The sequence below is a fragment of the Solea senegalensis genome, unplaced genomic scaffold (genome assembly GCF_019176455.1).
Source record: "Solea senegalensis isolate Sse05_10M unplaced genomic scaffold, IFAPA_SoseM_1 scf7180000015513, whole genome shotgun sequence".
Taxonomy (NCBI): domain Eukaryota; kingdom Metazoa; phylum Chordata; class Actinopteri; order Pleuronectiformes; family Soleidae; genus Solea; species Solea senegalensis.
Window position 1 is genome coordinate 18386 of NW_025321348.1, and position 26951 is coordinate 45336.

Genomic DNA, 26951 nt, shown 5'->3' on the forward strand with positions numbered 1-26951 from the left:
GCTGAACCTTTAAAGCCCAATTACAGCTCTAATCTGCAGGTTAATCCACATGAGTTATTTTGTGAGGATGTGGGACCAGTGCAGCGGATGAAGTGATCAGCACGTAAATCCATGTGTTTTCCATTAACTATCACAAAGAGGTGAACTGCCGGTGGAAACACCCATAGACCTTGCTGCCCAAGAAAAAAAAAGAAAAAATGGTGGAAAAATACACATTTAAATGACTGTACTGATGCACTACCATTTGTACTAATCAGATATATCCAGCGTAATCACTTAAAAAGTAATATTAAACCAGTAAACTGACCTGACTCCATTTAACCCCTCAGTAAATAAGACAATGACAAATCAAAAAAAAGTGCAAAGTTTTTATTTCAAAATAGGCTTCAGTGTATTTGAACCTACTTGGTAAATGAAATGAAATGTTCATGCAACATAATATCCTATTCAATCAGCCACTGAAAAAAGTTTAACGATAAATATATTCATACAAAATAGAACACAATTACATTTTCATGGCAGAAACGTATTTTCTGTTCTTTTATAAATTACATAAAAGTAGCTAAAGGCAGCTAACAGGCCCCGATTTGATGGAAGAACAATCCCGTAAATGTACATTTGTAAATTCATAGACGCGAGAATGACATCAAACAGCAGTGTGTTTCACAGTGTCAGTTTTCATAGATATCATTGAGGAAATAATATTTTGACTGAACGACAGTCAACAAGAAGATCATCACACACATGAGAAAAGACTAGAATAATTTAGAGTAGACAGTAATTGGACAGTCTACGTGTCTCTAAACATGCAGTAATAGGAGTTTTGATCGTTGGAAATGTCCGAAAACGTCATGGTGTGTCTTTAGTTGCGGTATCTTCCATTGTCTTGTACGAAGGAGGGATTGTTGTAACCCTGGCTCTGACTGTACGGGTTGACTGGAGGTCGATTCTGGACGTACGGGTTCCGGGGTCGTGCAAAAGCGGTGTGCTCGCTCTGAGGTCGAGACTGAGCGTGCGAGTCATCGTCAAAGTAGTGGTTCTAATAAAGAGAGAGAGAGGGTACATTGTAAAATCAAGCGTGTAATGCAGCCATTCACAAACTTCACAAGTTCTGACTGATCTGTTTGTGTGTGTGTGTGTTAGTAGCTATTTCCTCCTGGATGTAACAATAACTATGGTTGTTTGCCATAACCATAAATAAAGGCTACAAACACCATGTTTGCTTTGGTGTGCTGGGCCGGAAAGTCCGGTCGGTTTGGGGAAGGTGTGAATGCGCAACCGAACTCTGGTCCGCCTAAAAACGCAGGTCTCGGTTCGCTTGGAGTGAACCGAATGCAGGACGTGGACTACAACGCAGGGAGAAATGTCTGAGCCTATTGTTGCAGCGTATATATGTCGTATGTTCACATTAAACTAATGAGTTTTTCAACTATTAACTATATTATTGGCGAACACTTTGTATATAAACTAATGCCCATGTTTTATGTTTATAGATAGAAGACAAGGGTAAGCTGATCTGTTCCAAACTGAAGTGTTTCAGGGACTGAAGATACCATCTCAACAGTACATTTAAGGGCACACACACACACATAGCAACAGTCCAAATGGAAGAGTGTAGATGAATAGACACATATTTTTTTTATTATTATATTGGTGTATTGTCCACAACTTTTTGTGATTGTATGCAATATAAGGCTTCACGTGTCACCAGTATCAATTACTTTCACTAGATCATCGGACAAGAGGGTGATGAAAGAGAGTACTACAACATTTGAATGCAGTAGCCGGTGTTTGACCAGAGAGGGCAGTAGATACGCCAATTTATCACAACATGTATGATTTCAATACTTTATACTAAACTGTTTGCACCTGGATCAACAACGAACATGACTCTGCATGACACCCCACAGCAATCAGCTGTTTTTAAAAAGGCACCAGCTTTCTACTTGACTTGTCTTTGCACATTTATTACACAAGGACGCATGCTCACCGACTCCCTGTCCCTGTTTTGCTGGTTGTTCCTTGAAGGCATCTCCAGGTTGGTCGTTCTGTCCCAAACGCTGGTGGCTTTGGCCCGTGGGATTTCTGGTGCACCTCCACTTTTGCCGTATATTAAGCCACTCTGTGAGGATTGCTGGCTGTTACCCAGGTAGCTGTTACTGTACACCAACGGTGACTTGGCAGGAGAGTGACTGACATAAGGCTTCCCGAGATCTACATTTTGACTCTTCTTCTTGGAGCTCTTCTTTGACGACCTAACGAGATTTAAGTAGGACATACTGTATTATAATTGTATTGTTTATTTTAAGTTCAGTAAGTATTAATACAAAGGATGTTAGCATGTTTCAATATTCAATACAGGTAAAAGTTAAGTCGATGAAATCCTCACCTGCAAGAGAGTATGGGCAGAAGGATGAGGCAGATGAGCAGTATTCCCCCAAGCGTGCAGGAAACGATTACCAGCGCGAGCAGCCAGTCTAACAAAACACAGTGACACGCAGGTTAATGGTAAAACAAGCACATATAGGTCTGTGGTGTCAGTTTGATCAGCATAATCAATTGGATCAGAAGACACACCGTGCAACACGGGGCTGGCACTCATGCCTTGCAGCAACGGTCTGTGTTTATATACTGCTTTTCTAGGACTAACGTGGGGTTAAGTGTTTTGCCCGAGGACACAGTGACATGAAGACTAGCGGAGCTGGAAACTCGAACCTACAACCTTCCAATTGAAAGACAACTCGCTCGACCACTGAGTGACCACCACTTAGCAAGCAAGAAGGTTGCCTGCTCCCATCCCAGTTCAGGCCTTTCTGTGTGGAGTTTGCACATTCTTCCCGTGCGCGTGTGTAGGTTTTCTCCAGTTAACCAGCGTTAACTGGTCACTCTAAACTGACCATAGGTGTGAACGGTTGTTCGTCTATCTGTCACTGTCACAAAATGGCGCCATTGATTTCTTTCTTTTCACCCGCGTGGGCAACACTTGTGGATCACCCGTTTTTAAAGATTGGGATTCATTTCAAAAATTGTTATTGTGATATCATTTTTGTTGATTTAGTTTTCATTGTCTTATACAAAGCCCAATGTATACTTACATTCTTCGCAGTTAAAACCAGTGTAACCAAAATTACATCTGAAAGACAAGAGGACAATTTCATTTACACCAGCACCTTTGACCGGGAATATACAGTAGCAGTGGTCCAAAACTGGCCTGGCAGATTATTTTCAAAAATCAAATTTTTGAAAATAATTTTTAATGTTTTTTTAACCTTTGTTCTGAAAAAAATATGAACTGATTCAAAAAAATCCTGTTGCTATAATTGACAATTAACTGACAGGTTTTGTTTGAAAAATAAAACGTCTGTAAAATAACTATCAGCATATGTGAGGATCAAAGCACAATCATTCATTCTCAAAATTGTTATGATGCACAATAATTATCAACAGTACGAAAAACATATAGTTTGTTAAGAGCATTTTTTGGAAATGTTATTTGTCCACTTTATCACCAGGCAACTATTGTTAGCTTAAGGCATCTCACAAATGTAGGTTTTTGTCTCTGATTTTTTAAGACACAAAGGCAAATTTTCAGGTTTTCAACCTTTTGGCCAAATTTTCAATTTCCTAGAAAAACGTATTTGCCAATTGTTGTAATAAACAGTATGTACACAGGTAAAAGAGTGAAAGAAGGAGGGACATACAGTTGATAGGTAGATGTATTATGTGACATTTTAAAACATGTTAAAAACTTACCTTGCACATGTTAGCATATCAGAGGAATGGTATCCACTGGGACAAGCTGTAAAAGTGGACGACAGTGGTAACTAGAGTGTGATTCACAAAACCATAAATGATTATATCGCTCACTCACTAATGCACTTACCGATACATAGTCTGTCGGACAAGTTGGTCATGATGTAGTTGTCGTTACATTTACAGTTAAAATTTCCATCTGCTGATGTGCAATGTGTGGTTTTCTCATCACAGGGTTGGTCGTCACACAGGCTTTTTTCTTGAATAGAAGGAAATACAAGATGATGGCCTCAGTACATGTCACTAAAGTACAGAGTACAACAAAATACTCAACATGGGGTGGGCAATATGACACTATTTAACTGTGAAGGACTAGAACGTGCCGACGATGTGCCAAAACAGAGAGTTCGTAGTGTCGTCTATAGGACACATTCTATCCATTGCTGCTCTATGCTCTTGTGCAGACGCATTCAGGTTTTTTTCCCCTCAGCCAAATTACACTATTTGATGATTAACCTCATGCCCGCCCTAGAGAAACAGCGAGCGACCAATCATAGCAGTGATGTGGATTTTTTTTTATTCCCCACGTAGTTTGATTCAGAGTGTAGCAAGAAGCCACGATTGTTGGTCTGTTTTTTGTGGGCGGTTGGCCGTTCTACCGTCAGCGTGGACATGGCTCCACGGCTAATGTTCACTTTGAAAAGGGAAGGGAGGGGGGAGCATCAGCGGTAACTTTTTATGACAGTGAGCATAAAGCAGTAGACACAAGGGGGAGCTCCTTAGAGAAAAAGGCAAAAAACCTAGCAGACAAAATTGATTTCCGTTTTAAATGTCATTTGTACTTGGCGCAAGTTGATTGAAATCTCGTCACTAATATTTTTAGGACCAAATGCTTAGTTTCTTTCAGGGATATGTTTTTACATTAGGACATGGTTTGGTTGCACTGTTCAGTAACTTGCAACATATTGAAAATTGTGATAAAATCATAATCGTAATTTTACTGCGAATAGAATCAGGACATGATATTTTCGCCATATCACCCACACCTATAACAACATGATATGACTGAATACTGTACTTGAGTACAAATCCGTCTTCTTTTAATTGTTCGATAAATCTCAATGTCAGACTACAAAGCAGTGAAGTAAGTTAGATTTAAAACTTTCCTTTTTGATAAAGCTTATAGTTAGAGCTGGCTCAGGGAAACCGGGACCATCTCTTAGTTAGGCTGCTATAGACCTAGACTGCTGGGGGAATTTCCTGTGGTGCACACACTCACTCTCTCACCCTCAGGGTATGAATATGACTTTATTATATGTCATTAACCTTGTTCTTTCTCTCCCTAGTTTGTGTCTTTTCTTCCTTTCCTCTCTCTCTCTCTCTCTGTGTCCCCATCTTGCAGTTTGCAGGATCCAGATCCAGTTTTAAGGCTAATATTATTATTATTTTTAGTGTTATCATATATATCATCACCATTATTATTATGCTATAATTAAAAGCTGATATCAGTATAATTTTTTATCAACAATCTCTGCTGCTGCTTATATAAATGACATTGTAGTTCTATAAACATGTCATCACTGATTCAGAACTGTCTTGTCTAAACTTGTAACTTGATACAATTGTTGTATATCTGCTCTTTTTTCTGTCTCTACCTTACCTCCCTCTTGTCCTTTCTCTGCCCCCTTTCTGTCTTCTGTCCCCCACCTCTCCTCTGTCCCCTATTTTTCCTTTCACCCCAACCGGTCGAGGCAGATGCTGCACATCTTTGAGTCTGCTTCTGTCAGGGATTTCTTCTTCTTCTGTTAAAAGGGAGTTTTTTCTCTCCACTGATGCCTAGTGCTTGCTCATTGTGTGAACTGTTGGGTTACTCTGCTCTCCTTGATGTTGTCTATGTACAGTGCCTTGAGATTATGTATGTTATGATTTGGCGCTACACAAATACAATTGAATTGAATTGAACACTAGATTGATGTAATTAACTTACCGTTGAACTCTAAGTTGTTTTCCTTCAAGATATTTTCAATATTTGATGTTTTGACACCCGAATTTGCGAGGAAGATCATGTCTACAGTTGCATTGATTCCTGAACCATCTCTGGTGTTTCCAAGTTTCCTGTATGGACAAAGATCATACTTAGTGTCTGATTATATTCTACAGTAATATCCTGTAATGGACTGTTCCATCGTAAGAAGTCTGGTTTGACCAAACAGACTGCCGTTCTGAGACTCACTTGATTTCGAGCACTGTGACATTGGAGAAACCCTTAGTTGAATCACTTGTACTGAAGACACTTGTCAGCTGTGTTGAAAAAGAAAAGAAAGAAAAGAAAATTGGTCATCATATGACTAGCAATGTGATTAAATTGCTATGATTATTGTTTGCTTTAACTTTCTTCCATTGTCCAGGCCAACCCAACCCAATTTGCTCAAGTATACTATACATATATATATATATATATATATATATATATATATATATACACACACATATATATGTATGTATATATATATACATATATATGTACACATATATGTGAGACACATGTGAGATGCAGGGAATAAAATGTAAAAAAAAATAAATTTTCCTCTTTTCATTACTGTTAATAATTATTGTGCATCATTTCAAGCAACAGAATATCTTTGAATTATTAAAATTTATTTTTAGAATAAAAGCTCTGAATTCTGTATGAAATTGCCACTGACCACTGATTTATGTATTTAACTTTCCTTTTATTCCTGCTGTGACTTAAATATTTAATGTGGCTCTTTTTAGGAATGTGATATATTTTGTCAGCACAAACAAATAAAAAAATGCTGACAAAACATAAAAAAAGAAGATAAACATCTGCTTACCTGAGTAGTAATATTTTTCGAAGCTTCTAGAAATAGCAGTGAGCCCTTGATTTCCATGCCTGGCATATATTTTATATCTGGTAGCCCTAGCTGTCCTGGGAAAATTTGAGCTGGAATTTAAAAAAAACAACAACAAAAAATGGATGAAACACAGCAATATTTTTTATGTCATTAACATGATAATAAAACAACAGCTCCACATCTTTTTTGGGAAAGGGTCCAATTTGATTTCTTGCCGAGACTTACATCAGAGAGTTGACCACAACTTAACTCAAATTCTGTCAGAGAAAGTTCTAGTTATTTTGAAATGTGGTCGGGGAAACTAAGTACACCATCCATTCATCAAAAGGCTCATCTGGTGTAATATACACTCACTATAAGTTTATGATAAATAATATTATGTTTGACCAGCAATTTCTAACCACAGGCCATCAGACTCCTGAACTCCACTCTACAACCCCTCCCCAACCCCCAACTGTATTTAAATGCCAATCTGTTGCACAAGCACAGGGCACTTTAAACTCTCATTTGTTTTTCATTTTCTTGATTTATTTATTAATGCATGTCTCTCTGATTATTTGTTGCTGTCATCCAGGATGTCCTGTAGAATTGTAATGTTATGGTTGCATTAATTCACCTTTTAACGTAGATTAACAACATCAGCGTGATGATAAATACTTACCATTCTCACAACTTTTTCTTTCATAATTGTAGTTATCCCCGGGCAAGCACAAGCAGATAAAGCTTTGGTTACCATACGTCTCACAGGTGCTGCCCTGACCACATGGGTTTGGAGAACAAGGACCTTCAAAGAAAAAGGAAAATACACCATGAACAACACAACGAGAGGACCTTTAGAATTTGGGACTGGGCTTGTCTGTTGGCTTTGTAGTTGAAGGAGTTAGTATTGTAGAAAAAGATGCTGCTGATGTAAACTTTAACAAAACAAACCTGTTCCAGTTGGAGGTGGTGTTGGAGGTGGTGTTGTTATGGTTGAGTTGTCAGAAGGTGGCACCGTCACGGTTGAGTTGTCAGAAGGTGGCATCGTCGTGGTTGAGTTGACAGAAGGTGGCATCGTGGTTTGAGTTGTCAGAAGGTGGCAAGTTTGGCAAGACAAGTTGACAGTGGCAAGTTGTCAGAAGGTGGCATCGTCGTGGTTGAGTTGACAGAAGGTGGCATTCGTGGTTGAGTTGTCAGAAGGTGGCATCGAAGGTGGCATCGTCGTGGTTGAGTTGACCGCCTTTGGCATCATCATCGTGTGGTTGAGTTGACAGAAGGTGGCATCGTCGTGGTTGAGTTTGCAGTCTGGTTTGCTGGGTGAAGTCAAACAGGAAGTAAAAAAGATATGCAACACACACATTTTTGTATATATATATATATATACATACATATATATATACATACATATATACATACATACATACACACACACACACATATATATATAAATACACACACACACACACACATATATATGTATATATACAACACAAATTGTTACACTTCTGTTGACGTGCCAGCATTGTTCACGGCACGGCACAGTTTTTTGGTTTTCCACTACAGAAATAGTACTCAACATGGGCGGAGTCATCACTGCACGGCTGCATGAAACTGCAGTGACTTTGTTTTACATGCGACACACACAAACGAATGACTAGTGACTTGTAAAGCAGTTGTTTTCAGTGTAACTGCATCATTAGAATCAGTTCATTAAAACTATTTGTTCAGTACTTCCTCCATGACCGGAGCACAGACTCCATCTGACACAGTCACCAGACTGAAATACAGCGGCAGGGTTTGTGATGCTGCTCTTGATCAGCAGTGCTGTCGCTAAATACACCAGACTCTTCTGTTAAATATTGAGATTGTAGACATTTCCCTGGTAATTGTTGGAGTTTAACCCACCTTTTCAGGATTGTTCAGTCTTTTTAACTGATCTACATTTCGGCATTGTTTGGTTTGATTCTTGTGTCGAACGTGTCTTCGTGTGACGGCACTCTGACCTATCAGTGGCCGTCACTCTGGCCGCGTCATGCATAATATCGCCTCAGCACGCTTGGAACCTCGCCAGAGCAGGTACTAAAAAATGTACCTGGTACCACATATTATGCAAGTGGAAACGCAACTTAACCGCGCCATGCTGAGGTGAGTCAAGTCGGTGGAAACACGCCAAAAGCTGCATAGAGCTTGGAGTTTGACTGAAACCATTAAAAGTTTTAGATGCGAGTTCTACTGTTAAAAAATAAAATAAACCCGGGTTGTTCAGGGGTTTGATGGGACAAATGCTTTTCCATTACACATTTTTAGCACTTGTTTTTTTGCTTTTCCATTAGCAATAGCACCTGGTACCAGGTACGTTTTTTTAGTACCTGCTCTGGTGAGGTTCCACTCGAGCTAAGCCAATACTACCTGTGTGAATCTGTCACTTGAGTGGTTGATTGTTTTCCTGTTTATTTGATTTGACAGCACTGTGTGTTTGTTTCGCATATAAAACAACGTCATGGCAGTTTTGTGCAGCCATGCTCTGATGACCGCACCCACGTTGAGGAGGTATTACAGTAATGGAAAATGACGCGCCTGATACCGAGTACAGTCTAGTCTAGTCTAGTAAAACTGTATTATGCAAAAGCGGCATATTGCTCCACCGTCACGTCTGATTGACAGAGCATGTTTTCATGTGAAGGACACAGCAAACAAATAATGTTACATTTCTAATTTAATTTAATTTAATTTTACATTTTTAACTTGTGTGCTCTTTCTGGTACTTATTGAGTCTGACATGGAGCAACTGTAACAGAACAATTTCCTTCGGGATAATTATTAATATATTAATATTCTGATTCTGTTGACAAAGACCAAATCTCCAAAGCTTTAAAGTAAATATATATTACAACATGAAACATCATGGCTGCAAATGAAGTGTGTCAGTCAGTAGCACCAGTAAAGTTGATGTGGATGGAACACAATGAGGCATGAGGTGTGTGTTTGAGATAGAGCAAGCGTCATGAGAGCACACTGGGAGTGGAGCTTTTATCTGCTGCACTCTGACCTGCTGTTGTGCACTGGCAGCCACATCCTGCTGGGAAATCATTAGATTAGATAAACTATCTTCAGACTTCAAACCGCAGAGATCTTCTTGTACCTACCAACAAATACACACTATGGCCAGACATGTAGCTCAGAGGTCCTCAATAAAATGGCCCAAGAGTGTGCCAAGGGTGTATTCATATTTTAAGGTAAAATGAAATGACCTATGTGAGGAAAACAACTAAATTTAAGTGTTATATTTAACAATTATTCATTTTTTAAAAAGAAGTGAGAATCCTATATGTTACAATTAAAAAAAAAAGGTTCTTAACCAGTATTAGGTGAGTGAAACTTGAAATAACCCTTTTCATGTAAGGCTAATTATTTGAATTCTTGTTGAGATAAGACAGCTCGTTTTCCAGGTGGGGAAGTTTTACAGTTTCTTTAACGAAATAAAAAGATACTTCCTATGTCATATGTTCACCAATGTTTATGTCAGATCAATGTGCAGTTTGAGATTGAGTTCAGAATCAAGCATAAATACCTAGATAATTTGACCTGGGGACCTTATTGCAGAGCAAAACAACTTTGTTTCTGTAGAACGAAAACGTACAATTAAATGCAAAGTTTTCATTTTGACCAACATGTTGCACTCGGCCATTTGCAGCTTGAATTCAAGCCTCACCTTCTAAAATGTACACCTGCTTAAGTCTATAGTGTAAGAATGTCTTTGCAGTTTTATCATGCTGTTAATCAGCCTTCTCTGACTGGAAACGGAGTTTTCTAAGTTGCTCAATCTCTTGCACTAAAGTCCATAGAGAAAATCAGCATTTTCAGCCAGTGTGGTGACCGGAGCTGCTTGTCTAATGCTCTTTGAAAACCTAGGTTCAGAAGTCACAAAATAACACATTTGAACCCAAGTATAGAGAGAGCAGAGGATAAAAAATGTAAACCTATTTTATCGATGGACTTCAGTTCAGGGAGCAAGCGTTTCATACAAACTGTTTCCAGTTGAAAAGTGCAGTTTATCAGCAGGAAAAAAAAGTGACAAATTATTAGGAGAATCTTTTGTTTAATGGCTAAAATCTGTTTTTACTGGCAGTCATGTTTTCAGCTGTCCCTTTAAAGTGCTAACCTTAAATGATGTCATTGGATTGTGAATAAAATCAGCTTTATATCTACACAAAAACAGTAGCTGTGTGTTGAATTGAGCACGATGGGGAGGAAAAACAAATACAGACATGAGCAACCCCCCATCGATCAAAGACTATCAAATCTACAAAATGTATACATACACTTGTGTATATATATATGTATATATATATATATATATATATATATATACACATATGTATACATATAATATTTATATGATAATGTACAGTATATATTTAAAATATATTTAAAATAATAAGCAACTTACCAATACAGGCTATTATTAGCCACAGGAAAGACAGGAGTTTCAATTTCTCAGCCATTAGGGAAAATAATCTTGACCAGAATAAATAAATAAATATATATATTATATATTATTATATATATTATTATATATATATATATATATATATAATATATATAAAATCAGAGACGGCTGTGAGTGGAACAGGAGTGAGTGCCCTGCACAGTGAGTGATAAGGAGAGGTGACCGTTACCGTTTTATGCATTTGCCACACCTCTAAAGGTGGGACTGTCTGCTGACGGAGAGGTAGAGTTCCTGCCCTGGTTTCATGACCTGTCGAAATATTAGCACCTTCCTAACAGTGAAAAGACTTGGCGGGGCGTCAAACTGGCAACCCTCAATTCACAAGCCTAATTCCCCTCCACTCAGTCATGGGCAGCCCCCAATTATTTCAATATTTAAAACAGCTAAAATAATCACTATTAAAAACCAAGCGTAATCACTAAATGTGCATAGAACACAGTGAATCAGTTGTTCATTTTATGTTTTGTTGGAATACAGGTTGGAATACCACCTGCTTTAAAGACAATAGTGTGGTCAGTTGTTTTTTTTTCTTTCAGCTTCTCCCTCTCTAGGTTCACCATGGCGGATCACAGATAATTAACCTTGAGTGCCCTTCCTGGCACTGGACGAAGTGGCCCCCTTGTAGCTGGGGACAATAGTGTAGCCAGTATATTCACTATAACAAATTGGTCTGTTGTAGGACTTTAGCACACAGGATGACAGCAGACAGCAGCGCACCTGAAATACTTAACGGTGCCAGATCTAAAAAGCCTCAGTATGCCTTTCAAAACGTCTCAACCTCAAAATATGCAAAACTGGGGTCTGCAGGAGAGACTTGTCAGCCTACACATTATACACATCAACTTTCAATGTAACTTAGTAACTGTGACGTCTTTAAATTAAAACACTTTTTTTCCCCCTTTATAGGCGGACATTCCACCACTTTTAGCGTCAAAATTGTCCTCACTGGGTCCTCAAAATCCTTAAAGCTGCACTATACTCAAGGGATATATTTGCATGAGGCACCAGCACATAGTCAGTGGTGTCTAAATCAGCTTGAGACACAGACACTCACTCTGAATGAAGGGCTTACATATGTACAACATCTCAAGTGTACAATATTTTATTTTAAGAATGTGTTTGATGCTTTATCTCAGCCTCTGCTACTGGGAACTTCAGTGCGTTGACCTTAATTAGATAATTAAATTAATAGAGAATATGTGCATTTGTATTTATTGAGGAAACCGGAGATGTGGTATCGTTTTTAGTGTGTGTGTCACATACGTAGGTAAATCCAAATGAAGGACCTAAAGCACTGAAGTCGCTCAAAAACACATTTGAACTCACTGATGGAGGCAGCATTGGATCAACACCTCTTTTGTGCAGGGTGAAAGGCGGGACAGGTCTCACTAACACCTGTGGTCAATGGCACCCATGGACACCTTCCTGTGGGAGGGAACGGGAGAACCTTGAGAAAACATACGCACATGTATAGGGAGACCATGTAACAGCACTAACCACTAATCCACCGTGTGGTCCTATTCCTAAGATATAGGTGAGCCCTTTGACAATTTCTCCTTGTGTCCTCCGCATGGCAGTGTGTGCCTTTAAGTAATTCTCAGCAAAGGAGACGTGTCCGGGGCAAAAACTCATACAACCACACTATTCTGTTAATACCAAGAGATTTGCCAGGGAAGGAGGTAAAGAAGATGTAGTAGAAAAAGAAGAAGAAGAAGAAGAAAAAGAAGCAATGGTGTCTGCTCTGCTCTAGGAATGATAAATATATAGAATATAGAATACAGGCCATGTTGTGGATGTCAAGTTCAAAACAAACCTGTGTTCTTCTTTCACCCATTTTTTTTTAGGATGAAGCTTTACAGCAGGAGGCTTTTATTGAGTTTATTATCCTTGTGCAATATCCTGTAAATGTTAAATTTTTCCTGGATGATTTTATGTATGTAGCCGAAACAAAGCTGTTCATTGAAAGGAAATGCATGTTTATTAGCTACAATTAGAGTCAGTCTAAGGCATAGGTGAACTAAGGCCCAGTAGTGTGTGGAGAAAAACAACAGCAACACATTTTAAACATTCAAACACATCAGTTAAGTGACTTGGTTAAATTGAGTAGAACCACAATTAGTGCTTTCCTTTGAACATGAAAGAGCAAATTAAATACTAGGCCACTTTGCTTATTACACTTTAATGCAATAAAGTGTTACACTGGTATCAATAATAGTCAAGCACAGGCTATTCATACGTTAAACCAAATTTAGCTCAGGGCCCTATGAAGGCTTGGGCTGCTCTGTATTAGGATTAGAATTTTTGCACACACGCCAATTAGGGATACTGAATTTCTGCATTGAACCCATCCATTGTTACACACCAGTAGTAAACACACACAAGCCAGGCACAGGAGCAGTGGGCAGCACTTATGTGTGCCCAGGGAGCAATGGGGGGATTGGGCCCGGGATTTGAACTGGTGACAAGCCCAATTCCTTTCCTCTTGGCCATGGGCTGCCCCATGTATTCAATGGTGTTCAGCTTTCATGGAGTAAACAAGGTTTCCAATGAACATCCCAGCTTCAGACTTAATAAGTTACTGACAGACATGTTCACGATAAACAGGGATACAGATGACATTCCTCACCAAGTTTTTTATGACTTTATGGCAATTTCAACAATCATTATTTCATCCTGAACAAGCCCAGTTTCTCGTCAGGCCCACTTAAAACATGACTGTGTCCACAAAAGCGGCGTCCGTGAGACAAAAAGTCTCCATGTTGCTTAAGAAAGTGTTCTAACCCTCTAACAACAGTGTTATCAGAAACTACGTGGCCAATAAAACAGGGTGGGATGATGGAAAGGTGACCTTTGATTTAACGGTGTCATAGGCTGAAAATGATCTTGTTATAAACAGTTAACAACAACAATGAAAAGAAAAATAAATGCACATATAGTTAGAACAATTGGAGTAGTGTTTCGAATTATTACTTTAGGACACATTACCGACAAATTTGGAGTTAAATGTCCAATAAGGTGCCGTCCCGTGCACCAGCACTAAAACTATACAGCTGTCTATCATCCCATATCTGAATAATTAACCCAAGAGTCAAGTCTCGCGTCACATCAGCGTCATCGTAGCTATCACTGGAAAAGATTGACTAAAATAAACTACAGATAGAAGGAGGTATATATTTTATCTTACGCTGACGCAAACATACGTAGGTTTCTATTTTGGTCTATGTTTCTGTTTTGTGCACTATTTAAGTTTTTGTGGGCGGGCAGCTACGTAGGAATTTTTTGTTTCCTCGTCCAGTGTTTTCAAATGTGTAGTGTGTTCTTTGTTGTCTTTACACATTTTAATATTGTGACATTTCATGTATAAGTATCCAGTGTCAGCCTCTTACATGCATACATTACTTATGGTGATGCCTAAAATAAGCAGGGAGAGTGTAATAACCACAAAGATTAGTGCAGTGAACTGATTATAAAGGTGCACTGATTCTTTTGGGATCCCCATGTTTTATGTCACATAAAAACAACAACATATATATGAGAATTATTGACCGTGTGTTGATCGGAGTTGTGGTCTGATAGTATTGCTCAACAGAATCTGCTTTCAGATGAGACACAGCAGTGTTACATCATTTCTATTCATGGAGACCAAACAGAGGCAGAATAATATTAACAAAATAAACGTCTATAACTGCTGTATGCTGTAATGATGTCTTTTTTTTTACTTAAAATTTTGTTCATCGGACAAAGGATATCCCAGGATGCCTTTCCTTACCAGGCTATGGAATATGGAGGGTTTATTTCAGAGCAGTGTTACTTTACTTTATTTTGTTACTCCAATGCATTTCCCCTAATTATCTTTGTTACTACCAAATAAAATCAGAAGAAGAGTTGGTAAATGGTATGACCCACCAAATCTGCTTTTGCCATTCACACCCATCAACTCTTACATTCATACAGCACAGTGTTCACACCCATTCACAAGCTGCCGGCACGGCCATGAGGAACAACGTGGGGTTTGGTGTCTTGCCCAAGGACACATAATGGACTAGCAGAGCCGGGAATCACACCCACAACCTTCCAGTTGAAAGACAACTTGCTCTACCACTGAGTTACTGTCACTCAGTTCTTACTCCTCACTTTTAATACTGTTACTTCTAAAAGTGAAGCATATTTTATACCCAAATATTACTTTTTATACTTAGGTACAGTAAATGTCATATACCTTACAGTAAGCCATTTTCTGGTGTTTTCAAGTATAACCTTTATACAAGAATGTTTCAGAGTGACCAAAGAGCATTTACTTACTTATTATGATACTTATTTGGCCCAAGTATCAAAAGCTGTGCTAAAAATACTTGCTGTATTCCAAAAAGGTTGGATATGTTTTATTTCAATGAAGAAAAACAGGTGCCTTCATCTAAACTAATGTATTTGTGTGGGCAACCCCTTGGTCAACAGGAAAGTGTCAACTGGAAACAGTTCATGTTTTATTTTTTGTTTTATTTATTTGATTTGATCTGTTTTTTATTGTGTTTATGTCTTTTTATTTATTTTAGTTGTTTTAGACACATCTTATCGCCTCTTGTGAGCTTCTATGCTTGTCCTGTTTGTTTACTTTTAAGCAAAGTTTAGGGGTCAAAGGTTTCAGATGGTTTGCTAAGACCTGGGTTATACTTTAGGCATCAGCAGGTCCACTATTGTCCATGTGGAACACATTGGCTTCCTCCCCCTGCTGTATTTTTAAAATAGGCTACACTGACTCATCCAGATTTGCGTCTTCATGACGTGTGTGGATGGATAAAGTCCACAAAGGTAAGCACATGCAGTCCCTGCAGTACACCTGTTAAAAAAAGGTCAGCAAGACCTGCGGTGCACTTCAAATATACTGATATAAAAATTGGAAGTACAGTAAACTGATAAGAGGTTATACTGACAAAGTAAAACAGAATACAATGTAAGCAAAGATATACAAGGTTCAGGTCAGATTGAAGTATAAACTAAAATGCAATACATTGTATTATAGGAAATCTTGTAAAATAGATCAAATTACATTTTCAGATGAGTGAAGCTTGAAAGAAGTCAATAAAGAAGAAGCCCAGGGGCCCACTGGCCCATGGGCACAGACTGGAAAAGGGCCCTGACACTTCCCCACACAAGCAGAAATAAGTGGTACAAAGGTTTCTCCTCCTCACACTGGCTAAATGTGCTTTTTGTCAGGCAACACCTGGCTAATAAAAGTAATAATGGTGATGTCATACAATAATAATAATACGAATAATATGACCGAGGGCCCAGTTAGACATATCACACAACATAACTTTCATTATTTGACTGAGTGACTCGTCAAGACTTCAGGGGTGGATAACATGGCCTAAGGGGCCCTAGAAAGACATCACAAGACATAACCAGTGTTTTTTGGCCCCATTAAAAATAAAAACAACATAGCAGGGACTTTAAATTCTGCAGTATAGCTTTTTCTTTTTAGTGGTATTTCGGTGGTGCAGTAGCAGTGCTCAATTGTCACAAGTGTGGATGGTGCCCTCTTGTGGTCATAGATGACAAAGCGTATATTTTTAATAAGTCACTTTTAAATATAGGTCGCATTGCCAGCCAAACTACTAAAAAAGCGCAATTTATACTCCAGAAAATACGGTATTTATTTACTCAATGATAATTTTTGTAATGATTTATTAGTTTTAAAAAGTGTTTGTCAGAGTAGAAACTTGTGAAAAAAAATGAATGTAATATTAACTATGTCTCACTGGAAACACTTCCTCGTTTCCTCTCTTGAGTACTCAAGGTCACTGTCTGCATCAGCTGGATCAACCACAAATATCTGGCTGGATGGTGCATGCAAGCACTGTTCAATAGAGATTGTTAGACACATACATCAACATTTAAATAGAAGCTTTTGTGAAGATATGCTATGATAGACTCCCAGAATGCACTGTGTTTGCTGCCCCACAAGAGTTTTACTGTCTGTGTGAGGAATTAAATATATAATAAATATAAAAATACAAAACAAAATACTCGCCACCCGCGGCCAGTGCCGGTCATTCACATCATTTGACTCAGCATAGGGCAAAAAATACTACTGCTATTCTAACAATACAAAGCCACATGCAAACCGGTGAAGAATTCCTTTAAGTGCATATATTCTTTGCTGCCTGCTGACTTCACAATTTTGTGAGTCCAAGGTGGCTTTACTTTTTTGGTTCCTTCAACTGGCCTAATTGATTTGCATGTTTTTTGTTGTTTTTTTTCTTATCAATTAACATTTCTTGGAAGCCTAATTTCCCTCTTTTATTATTTTTTTCCTCATTCATTTCCTCGATTCCTCATTGCCTTTTGGTTTGCCTTTTAATTTACCTGCTGGTTTGTCTATTTACCTGTTGTGTTTTCAGCTGCATCATCTTCTACTGCATTATGTTCTGCTCTCACAACCTCCTTAAGGGAATCATCATATCACAAAATCACATGCTCCCATTACAGCTTATAATAGATCATCTGTTTGAACACAAGTTTCGATGTGCGTAACATTTGCATTTTAAAATAACAATACTGAGCTAGCTAATAACAATGTTAGCCACATAACGTTCTGAAATGCACAGTGGATTATTAAAAGACAGCATCCAGCATGATTTTTTTTTCTTTTTTTTTAATCCCTGTATGTGACTTCGAATGAACACTAATGTAACATAGATTAATGACGTTAATGATAACTCACCCCATAAGAAGATAGGAGGTTAGGGGTGCTTTCTTTTCATCACAGCGTCATGCTAACGCGTTAGCGATAAAGGCCGCTAGCTTAAATGCTAACGCGTTAGCTATAAAATCATCTAGCTTAAATGCTAACGTGTTAGTGATAAAGTCACTTCAATTTTAATAGCAGAAGTGAGCATGACCAGAAGCTGCTGTCCTTGTCCATCCTCATTCAACAGTGAAAACACCACACGCAGCTTCTTGAAGCAGCAGTAACAGTTAGGAGCCTCCAGCAGTGGCTGTATATTAATTAGCCATGTGTTTCATCTGTGACTCCAATGTGATGTGCTAAAAAAATATGTCATCTGTGGGTCAGTGTTTTTTACTGATGCTGAAACAATATTTTATATTTTTGTCATCACCATGTGATGTAATCAATCAAGTGGCACAGGTTCTTGCCCTGTCTTATTCGGGGGACTGGCAAAACTACAAGTATGACCAAGACCAATCATCATTCACAACACTGCGTAAATCCATAGGTCATCGGGGAGGCAAGGGGCAAGGAGTTATCAATCATAGTTACCGAAGCATTGTGGGAAAGAAAAAAGATTGTGGACCTGTTCCTGTGTCACGAAGAGGACAATTATGGACTGTCTGTACAACACTGGAAATGTGTCGGTCATGACCAAACACTTGAAAATCGGCCTGAATCCTAGAGTCTGATCCTCACATTAACCAAAACTGGTTATCTACAGAAAGAACGATAAGAAGTCAGTGGTTTTGGGTACAACTTTATTATCAAATCAGTGCCACATCACAACGTCATGCAATGACGTTAGTTTATTGTGTTTTTACACAGTGTGACCTTGCAAAGTTATATATTGCTTGATTGGTTTATGCACAGGCAGAAAAAAAAATAAAAATCACACAGCAGCAAAGCACAGGCATTGGATTCAGATCTCATAACATAATGAGTTAAAAACTTTGATCAGTTTCTCTTGTGAGATGCCTGGAAGGCAACTGTTCCATGTCATGTCAACATTTCTAAAGTGACGTAGTCCACAAGCATTTTCAAGCAAAATTCGGACCAGGAGGAGGAGGGGATTAGCAGCGAGAGCAAGATGTCCACAAATAATAATAATTATAATTATACTACTACTACTAATAATAATAATGACAATAATAACAACCAGTGTGTTATTTTATGATCTTATTTTTTCTCAATTTTTTTTATTTTGGGGGGGGGCTGTGCCCCCTGCCCGATGTAGCGGGGGGCACAGGGCTGTAATACAATACACACGTTCATAGTGCAAATACATTTAAAACAAGGTTAAATATATGATAATATGAGTTACAAAGCAAAACAACTACCATACGTGAAATGGTAAAATAATTCTAAATATTGCTGTTTTATTCATGCTACACAATGGCGTCAATCAATCACTGAGATAGGTTATACAAAATATACTCTTAGTCATACAAAATGTAATGTATACGTTTTTCATAAACTGCATAAAAACAGCTAAAGGCACCTCATGGGTAATGATTTGAAGGAAGAGCTCAAAATCAAACTCGTCTCATTCATGAAACAGTGGGCTAAAATAGTGTTTGACACGATCACAATGCCATAAACATTTCATGCAAAGCAATTTGTGAATTCATAGACAAGAAAATGACTTTAACTTTTGATTTTAGAGTGCCATTTTTTTTTAAATGTCAACATATTGCATTACAACATAACTGATGGTGTAATACAATTGGCCTGTTTACATGTACTATCGGAATACCTATGAGGTGTTTTGATCTGGATAAGTGTCAGAAAACTTTATGGTTTGTCATCAGTTGAAGGATCTACCATTGTCTGGTATGAAGGATGGATTTGTGTGGCCTTGGCTCTGACCGTAGAGGTTCACCTGAGGGCGATTCACAGTGAGTGGGTTGTTCCTGGGTCGTATCTGAGCATTGGGGCTGTTCTGAGGTCGAATGTTTATGTCAGCTTCGTCATCGAAGGGGGACTATAGAAAATAAGACATCATTATTATGGGTGCATTGTGAAATCAAGTGTTTACAGTGTCTTCAAATGACTTCAATTTGTAACACACATTAACTGAGTTCATTCAAACTAAAGCAACAACGTTACATGGAATTGTGTTCACATAACACATCTTAAAAGTCCAGTACATCATACATAGACAAGTTTACTGTCAGAATGTGAACATCCTGCCCTTAAGTATATTTGTATAAGTGAATAATAACTTTAAAATTAAAAGATTGTTTGGTTTTGTAGCGTTAAATAAAGAAAATGTATGCCCTTAAGGCAAAGTCATTTTTAATCATATCCACCATTTTGTGCTATGTTTCCACAGCAGTCCAAATAGACTGCTGTGGAAATTCTTTCTGCCCCTATTACCTCCCCACTTTATTCCGCTTTGTATGTCCCACATGGAGGCATGCTCACCGGGTTCCTTTCCACAGGGGTCAAGTTTTGTCTGCTGGTGCCTGGAACCATTTCATCATCAGGCATGCCGTACAGACTTTCGCCGACTCTCGCCCGCGGGATTGTAACGCCCCCATCGCTGTCAATGGTTAAGCCATTCAGTGTAGATGCCTGGCTGTTGTCACCGACAACCGCAGGTGAGCTGGCAGGGAAGTGTCTGGCATAAGGATTTCCGCTTTCTGCGTTTTGATTCTTCTTGGCTTTCTTTTTTATTGACCTGGGTTAGGGTTAGAAAAGCATATATTCAAATAAGTTACTTGCAACTGTTTGAATTCAACGGCAACACAGGTCACATCAAAGCTGCGTAAAGGTTGGATGTGGTGCACATAGACCATGACAGAGCTATGAAATGAAATTGAAAAAGTGCAAAACCTCCACTTCATGTCTGTGTGGGGAGGGGCTTTAATTCAGATGCCACTACTCAAAAAAAACACGTGTGGATGCTACAGAGCTTGATAAAAAAAGAAATAAGAGCTTAGTTCCTTTTCTAGTCCCGATGACCACTCACTTACCACCTGCTTTCAGGTCCACTTATACTTCCCAAATGTTATCTCTGACACTATATGGACAAAAGTATTTGGATTCAGGTGTTTCAATCAGGCTTTGCTTTCTATGCCACTTATCTCCGATGACGGACAATCGTAACGCTTCAGCAGACCAATGCTATGCTTCCAACTTTGTGGCAGTTTGATGAAGGTCCCTTTCTAAGAATTTGACTGACCTGCACATAGCCCTGACCTCAACCCCATCAAGCACCTTTGGAATGAACTGGAGCACAGACTGTGGGCCAGAACGTCTCGTCCAATATCAGTGCCTGACCTCATAAATGCTCTACAGAATGAATGGACACAAATTCTCATAGAAACAAGTTCTAAGTTGCAGGCATGTTGACATGTTGACCATTGAAGAGGTTATTTTATTGTGTCTGATCTGAAACAGACAGAAACGCAGGCAGGATGTTGCGGAGGTGGAAAGTAAGACCACTGAATGGAAGTCGTCCCATTACTGGGGAATATTACTCGATGGTGTTGCTGATGTGGGAGATAGAGGACTAGCAGAATTTTCAAAATGTCCATATGTCCGCCGCGACTTGCTGCAACCTGCTTCACCAGATAGCCTCTTGAATTAAACACCTTGCATCCCACAGTGCAGCAGCGAGTGAAGCCTTCACTGTTAGTTTTCTGGCTACAGAAAGTTTTAAATGCCCTGTGGACTCTTCTTCGTCATTTTCCAGAATGATTAAACTACTGAACACAAAATGAACGCAAATTACACATGCCAGACTTTTGCAAAGAGTATAAATCGGCCTTTGCACTACAGTTTCATCCATTCACTCATTCAAGAGCATTTTCTATCACACCCCTTTCAACATGGGGTTATGTGTCTTGCCCAAGGACAAAATCAGGCCAAAAATAATCCAGACAAACAGTCATCAAAAATCAAATGAACAAAGGAACACAATACATGTCTCTATTTCACAAGATTAACAATTGTTCTTCCTACAGAAAACATCATCCATAATTTGTCCTTTACGCTCTGGGTTACGCTGCTCATGGACAAACAAACAGACAAATGTGGCTAAAACTATAATGTCCTTGGTGAAGGTAATGAGTGGATGTGAGTGAATTAAAAGTTAAAAATCCTCACCTGGAAGTCACCAGAGGCAGAACAATGACGGAGATGATAAACAGTCCCCCGAGCACGGTGCCAACGATTACCAGTGCTAGCTGCCAGGCTAACAAACACAATGACATACAGGTTAGTCTAAAGAAAAAAACGCACATGAACTCATTTTATAAAACAAAGGGTTGTGAGGAGAAATATTGAATGCCACAAACCAGAAACCAGAACTCTACCAAGAGCTGATCCTCCCTGCTTGTGAGGTTAGGCTTTGTAAAACTCTCACCCCGAACACAAAAGTCCATAGAGAAAATCTATGCTTTTACCTCACTGCACACAGAACTAGTTCATCCACCGCTGCCTTCATCAGTCATTTCAAATGTGTTATTTTATGATTGAAGTGTTTGAAATACTTCATTCAGATTTATCAAAGTGATCAAATCAAATTTTCTCAATGGACTTTGGTGCAGAAGAAGGGGTGGTTTATAAACTTTGTTTTTAAGCCAGAAAAGGCTGTCTAACAGTGACATGAAATAGCAGAACTAGTCTTAACATATCACAGACTTAAACAGGCATAGGTAAGTCTGTCTCAGAGTCTCAGAAAAAGCCTACACAAAGCCTACTTTATACTCACAATCTTTGCAGTTCAAACCAGATCTACCAAAGCTACATCTGAAAGACAAAAGGACAATGTCATTGTCAGGACCAGTACCTTTCACAGACATAAGTTATATAAGCAGATAAGTGAGGCAGGAAAAAAAAACGTGAATGACGTGAAATTTTCAGAACGTACTTTGTACATGTTTCTGAATCCACTGCCCGGAATCCACTGGGACAAGCTGTAAAAGTGGAAAACATTGGTAGGTATTGTGTAATTTGCACAAGTGTAACTGAATAGATCATATCACACGCATACAAATGCACTTACCAATACACAGTCTGTTGGTCATGTTTGTCTTGATGTAGTGTTCATGACATTGACAGTTAAATTCTCCATTTTTTGATGTGCAACTCGTGGTTACCTCATCACAGGGCTGGTTCTTACACAGGTCTGTGTCTTGAATAGGGGAAAACACAAGAGGATGGTCTCAGTACACGTAACTAAAGTACAGTAGAACCAAACACTCAAAAATGAATGACAACATTAGATTAAATGCAGACTGAATACTCTGTCATAGTAGTTGTGTAATCGTCACAAGGGCATGAATATTCACTGGCTGAATGATACTTGAATCCATAAAGCGATTATTGTTAGCCCACATAGTTTTGTTTTTATATTACATGGACCTACAGTATGTGTCTGAAATAAAGTGAAATGACTATGGCACTCTTTCTGGGTGCAGAAATCACATGTAAGTCATGGAGTGTTGAGCATGAGAATAGGAATCATAAGGTCTTGATAAACACGATGGCTGAGAACAATCGGACCTGGAGTTCTGACATGGAGAAACGTGATCTGACCATATTGAAATCAAAACTACTTCTATGAGGTGGCCTGTAATGTGGAATAAAATGCAGTTTGGGGTGAAATTACTGTAGCGGTCAACAGATCCAACTCCAGGTGAGGTTTGAATACATAGCATTTACTGACACACACATAATAATGGCTAAAATGTTTACAAAATTGCTTTAAACTCAAATTTCATTAACGGGGGACTGCAATTTCTGAACTAAAAGCAGCACATTTAATACTTTTAAACGGAATTTAAAAATGTTTCTCCACACTGTAGCATTTAGCCCTTAGAATACAGAGCTTTTTTCCCCCCATTTCTATGTTAAAACTTTTAAACACACCAGAGCAAATGTACCATGGGTGTGCCACTGATCTGTGCCACGTGAGCAGTAAGTGTTAATTAGCGCCGCATGACTTGCGATGTATTGATTTTCCTCAATGTACTGCCATATTTATTTGTTTTGTTATTCAGACAATTACTATATCCATGCAAGTTTTGATATCCATCAATTTTGAGGAACATTTTATATTTTAAATTTAATGATGTTAGCCGGCGAGCTAGTTCAAGGCAGTCAACCCGAGCTGCGTTCCATGTCCAAAAGACATGGCTCAGGTACACTTCCACTCAATTTTGGTAGGCTATTTAAGATGCAATTTCTTGCATCTCTCCCTCTGCTAGCCGGTGCTACTGCTGCTGTTGCTGCTCATGCTTTAAGCCCCACCACCCCAGCGTCAACCTGCAGGCTCCATTGGGGGGGGTTTAAGATGTTTGCTCATCACTCCCCGATATGTAACATATTGGGAAGTGATTATGTTACCAAACATAACCATTTGTGTTCATTCAATCGTGAGTTGTCTGACTGAACTGTGTTAATGTCTTTTATGATGTTGTTTAAAAAAAAAGGGTATGTTTGAATATTGTTACAACAATCTTGAAGTCAAATGTGATAATGTGACATAATAATGATAATGTGATTCATGTGTTACACTTACCATCGAATGTTGCTCCTGCCAGTAAACAGTTATCACAGTCAGTGGCATTTTTCATAATTTCTACAACACTGTCTGTCGTGACGTCAGCGGCTGTGTTAAATATGATGTCTACGGTTGCCTGGATTCCGCTCTCTCTAACAACTCTGCTCGGTGACGGTTGCTCTGGCAGTGGCCTGTATGGACAGAGATCATACTTAATATGTGATTATATTGTACAGTTTACCGTAAAAGACTGTTCCACTGTAAGACGTCTGGTTTGACAAACAGACTGCCATTCTTAGACTCACTCGATTTTAACCACTGTGACATTGGAGAACCCCTCAGTTTTATTGAAGGTTATTGTCAGCTGTATTGAGAGAAAATGAACATTTGTTTAGGTCATCATCTGACAGGAATGCACAGACCTTGAGGTTTACAATTCTAAATTTCCATGATTACTTTAGCTTTTATAAATTTGTGTAATAAATCATTGGGTTTAACACTAAACAAATGAGTTAAAACATCACTGTTGTATCTAACTCCACAAAGGAGCAAAAGAGGGAAATCGTTATTATAATGTGTTATTTTATCCATGATACAGCTGGAATAATACGTTCTATTTCTTCAGAAGCTGTTGCTTTGAAGATCAAAATAAACAAATTGGTGCAAATCGTGGACAAATGCATCGTGGAGAAAGCGATGTTAAAGCATGCATGCAGGGATTGTCCATTAAAGATGATTTTACAGTTTACTTACCTCAGCAGTAATTTTATTTGAAGTGTTTTTAAATTCTTCTGAGTTCTTGTCTTCCATTTTGGGATGATATACTACTTTACTCAGTTCAAGTTGTCCAGGGAAAACTTTGGCTGAAATAAGAATACAACTTTTGAAACAAGTTCAGTCCTGTCATAAACACTTACAATTAATGATTTGTTGGGAAAATACTACTTTTTCTGAGTGTGGTTGTACGAGGTATTGACACAGTCAGGACTGAGCTGTCACAGACACTTGCTCTCAGTGAAAACATGGCCACCAGTGGGTACACAGGGAAAAACAGATCTTAGCCACTAGGGAAAAAGGCTCACCTAATAAAATGTTTGCCTGCTTAAATCGATGACATCTTAAGAATATGTTTGCTGCTTAATCTCATAAAGTGTTCACAGTGCACGTTTCGACATTGTTGATGATGACATTAAGATTCTGCCAGAAATATGACATAGAACTGACACCTTTTACATCAGTTTTAGTGTCTAGACTGAATCTAGAGTATATGAAAACAGTGTATTTTTAAAACTTCTTCTGTTTAAGGAGACTGTATAACTGTATAAGGAGAAAGTGGAGGCTACAATTCCAGGAAAACCCTGGGCCGGTTATAATTATATCAGGTGAAGGGCAGGTTAGAGATATAGCAGAAACAAAGTCATAAACATATTGATGGTGTGAAGAGACACCTGAACAAGATGCAGCAGCAACACACGCGCTACACGTCCAGAGTGAGCTACTTCCTGCTGGCTTCGCATGGCAGACTATCTTCCTGCTCCTGCAACCTACCAACACATTCCACTGCTGTTCATCCCACTTATGGCCTCTCTTCACCACCTGCTGTAAATACCCAGTAAAAACCTCACCTTCAAGCTTAACCTTACTTTGCCCTCCACTGCTTCAGATCATATTGTTCTTTCCCTCTTAATTCTGCTTGCCACATTCAGCTAGTTTTGGATCCTTTAAGACTCAGACAATCTGCTTTTCTCTTACTCAGCTCCAGATACGTCCTTTGACAGATCACTTTTTCAATTTCTCTCTCTCACTCCCAACACCAAAGTCCGTAAAGAAAACCAGTGATGTTACATCATAGCACATGAGAGGTGTTGATCCACTTGATCATATGAGTAAATTCAAATGTATTATTTTGTGATTTCAGTTCTGGAAATCCATGAATCTGTAATCTTGCTAAACGGGGCAGCAGTAGACAGTAACTCCTGTATCCCTGCCAGCTAAAAGATGACCACAATTCCATTCATTCTCCAATATATTTATATTTAACATTTTAATGTTATGGATATACTTTTATAGCAATTTTCTGTGAAACCACAATCTTATCTTATCTTTTTAAGATGGTTTATATCCCCAGGGATTTTGGACATGTCTATCCCCAGGGATTTTGGTCTGTCATCACTGTGTTCCATTACCTTATACAACCACACACTGAAAAACCCAAACTGTTTACTTGAATATGGAGCTACAATGCATCCAAAAAAACCCAGTAAGTTTAGCATTAAAGGCTAACAATAGGGGAATCTCATCTACAAGGAAGTGGACCTCATGGTAATAACAACGATTCAAATGACCACTGGAAATCTCAGCTCTCACTAAAATGTACTAAATCAAATTGTACACAGACAAATACTTACCACTCTCACAAGTTTTTCTTTCATAATTGTAGTTTTGCCCAGTCAGGCACAAGCAGACAAAAGTAAAGTCAGCACGGGGATCACAGGTACTCCCCTGACCACATGGGCGTGAATCACAAGGACCTGGACGTGCAGTCGTTGCTGTTGTTTCAGGGGGTGCAGTCGTTGCTGTTGTTTCAGG

The 26951-nt window shown here is 38.7% G+C and overlaps 2 protein-coding genes and 2 long non-coding RNA genes across 4 annotated transcripts; 1 reads left to right on the forward strand and 3 right to left on the reverse strand.

Moving 5' to 3' along the window:
* Positions 1-354: 354 nt before the first annotated feature.
* On the reverse strand, positions 355-7701 carry LOC122762309 (mucin-13-like). Its single transcript, XM_044017505.1, has 11 exons — positions 7560-7701; positions 7291-7413; positions 6609-6718; positions 5987-6054; positions 5741-5868; positions 3884-4012; positions 3754-3799; positions 3096-3133; positions 2390-2477; positions 1991-2255; positions 355-1039 (listed from the first exon to the last, which is right to left on the reverse strand). The coding sequence occupies exons 1-11, from the start codon at positions 7681-7683 to the stop codon at positions 863-865; spliced, it is 1296 nt and encodes a 431-aa protein (XP_043873440.1). The 5' UTR covers positions 7684-7701; the 3' UTR covers positions 355-862.
* Positions 7617-7922, forward strand: LOC122762312. Its single transcript, XR_006358696.1, has 3 exons — positions 7617-7676; positions 7751-7808; positions 7886-7922. It is a non-coding gene; the product is annotated as an uncharacterized LOC122762312 (long non-coding RNA).
* Positions 7875-11156, reverse strand: LOC122762311. The gene is made up of 2 exons (XR_006358695.1): positions 11059-11156; positions 7875-7921 (listed from the first exon to the last, which is right to left on the reverse strand). It is a non-coding gene; the product is annotated as an uncharacterized LOC122762311 (long non-coding RNA).
* Positions 11157-19612: 8456 nt separating this feature from the next.
* Positions 19613-26945, reverse strand: LOC122762310 (mucin-13-like; the record flags this gene model as incomplete). Its single annotated transcript, XM_044017506.1, has 10 exons — positions 19613-19832; positions 20276-20531; positions 21962-22049; positions 22569-22606; positions 22728-22773; positions 22863-22991; positions 24381-24553; positions 24668-24726; positions 25116-25225; positions 26771-26945. Coding segments are annotated over 10 exons (1251 nt in total), but the record flags the coding sequence as incomplete, so codon positions are not given.
* Positions 26946-26951: the final 6 nt, after the last annotated feature.